The sequence below is a fragment of the Cebus imitator genome, unplaced genomic scaffold, assembly GCF_001604975.1.
Source record: "Cebus imitator isolate Cc_AM_T3 unplaced genomic scaffold, Cebus_imitator-1.0 Scaffold5, whole genome shotgun sequence".
NCBI classification, from domain to species: domain Eukaryota; kingdom Metazoa; phylum Chordata; class Mammalia; order Primates; family Cebidae; genus Cebus; species Cebus imitator.
In genome coordinates, this window is record NW_016107320.1 from 14,551,215 (window position 1) to 14,552,716 (window position 1,502).

The 1,502-nt window shown below is 40.1% G+C and overlaps 1 protein-coding gene across 1 annotated transcript in view; it reads left to right on the forward strand.

The window, feature by feature from the left end:
* IDO1 (indoleamine 2,3-dioxygenase 1) overlaps nucleotides 1-1,502 on the forward strand; it is an 18,240-nt gene that overhangs the window by 12,152 nt on the left and 4,586 nt on the right. Inside the window, exons 8-9 of the mRNA XM_017537119.2 lie at nucleotides 1-108; nucleotides 1,266-1,317. Coding sequence (XP_017392608.1) covers nucleotides 1-108; nucleotides 1,266-1,317 — 160 coding nt within the window. The remainder of the gene's footprint in view (nucleotides 109-1,265; nucleotides 1,318-1,502) is intronic.

Consider the following 1,502-nt stretch of genomic DNA (forward strand, 5'->3'; position numbering starts at 1 on the left):
CTATATTCAAGGCAATGCGAATGCAAGAACTAGACGCTTTGCGAAAGGCGCTGTTGAAAATAGCTTCTTGCCTGGAGAAAGCGCTTCAAGTGTTTCACCAAATCCATGGCAAGTGTTGTATGCCGTGCAACAGTCTAGCCTGACAAGTCAAATGTTCTAAGTGTAAAATAGTTGAAAAGGGAAGCAAAAAGCAAATATCACTTAGCATGTTTTCACTTTAGCTATTTCATCTTACTAAACCATTACACTTTCTACGTGGTAGGTTTTATTACCTCCATTTTACAAGTAAGGTAATCTAAATTGAGAAAGACAGGGTGAATGACTTCAGATTCCACAGGCAGTAAATAGTGAAGCCAGAGTTCCAGGCTGGTCTATTTAAGGAACTTCCTCACCTCCCACTAAAAACCTTAGCAAAACTGGCTGAGTTCCGAAAAAACATAGCTTCTGCTTGATAAGAACGCTTTCCTAATTCTGCTTTTTCACAAATTAAGAAACAACTCAGAAAAGTCAGCTTTCTGTTCTCTCTGTTATTACTTGGCCTGGAATGTACTGCCGGTGGAGGGGGGAGAAGTTTTTCATTGAGCTGAAAACTTGTTGTGAAATTAACAGCTAAAAAACTACCCCCAAAAGAACACACAAAAAAAGTGCATAAGCAGTAACTTGCGATAGGAAATCTGCCCTACCGAGCAGACTCAACCAATCTGATTGTTTATCTCTGGGTTTTGAGTAATTGCTATTTGGTCCTTGGCAAGAAGCTAGATTTTCAAATCAAGTAGGGTAGGAGGCTGAGGGCGGTGGCTCATACCTATAGTTCAGCTACTTGGGAGGCTGAGGTGGGAAGATCGCTTGAGCCCAGGAGTTGGGGCTGCAGTGAGCTTTGGTCATTACATTCTAGCCTAAGTGCTGAAGTGAGATCCTGTCTCCAAACAATTTTTTCAAATTTTAAAAATAGATCTAGTTTCTGGGTTTTTGTTTTGGTTTGGTCTGTATTTTGTCTTTGGTTTGCTTCTTTCTCTATGTAAACAGTTTATCTGCTGCATCAGTAAGCACGTAAAGTAGTGCTAAATAAATATTTAAAGTTTAACTGGTCTCCTGGAAGAGGGCAGGAAAGTGAACACTTATCTGCAGGGGTTTTGTTTTGCACGTACTGACCTAATGCCTTTCCTGCAGCCTCTGTGGAAATCCACTATCAGTTGTACACAACATCTTGATTTCCCTGTATACTTCTTATGCTGCTTAATTAAACACATTCCATCTTTTTACAGAGCATGTGGACCCGCAAGTATTTTTCAATGTTCTTCGCATATATTTGTCTGGGTATGTAGTCTTACATTTGAATTTGTTTGCTCTCACTTAACAAAGAACACCACCAATTCCCTTGGATGGTTCCTAATATCCATTGGGTTTGGCTAACAATTTATATCCAAAAATTCATGTGGTAGAAAAAGACTAGACTGTTCTCTCAGTTATTACTTGGCCAAGAATGTACAGCGGGGGGGGGG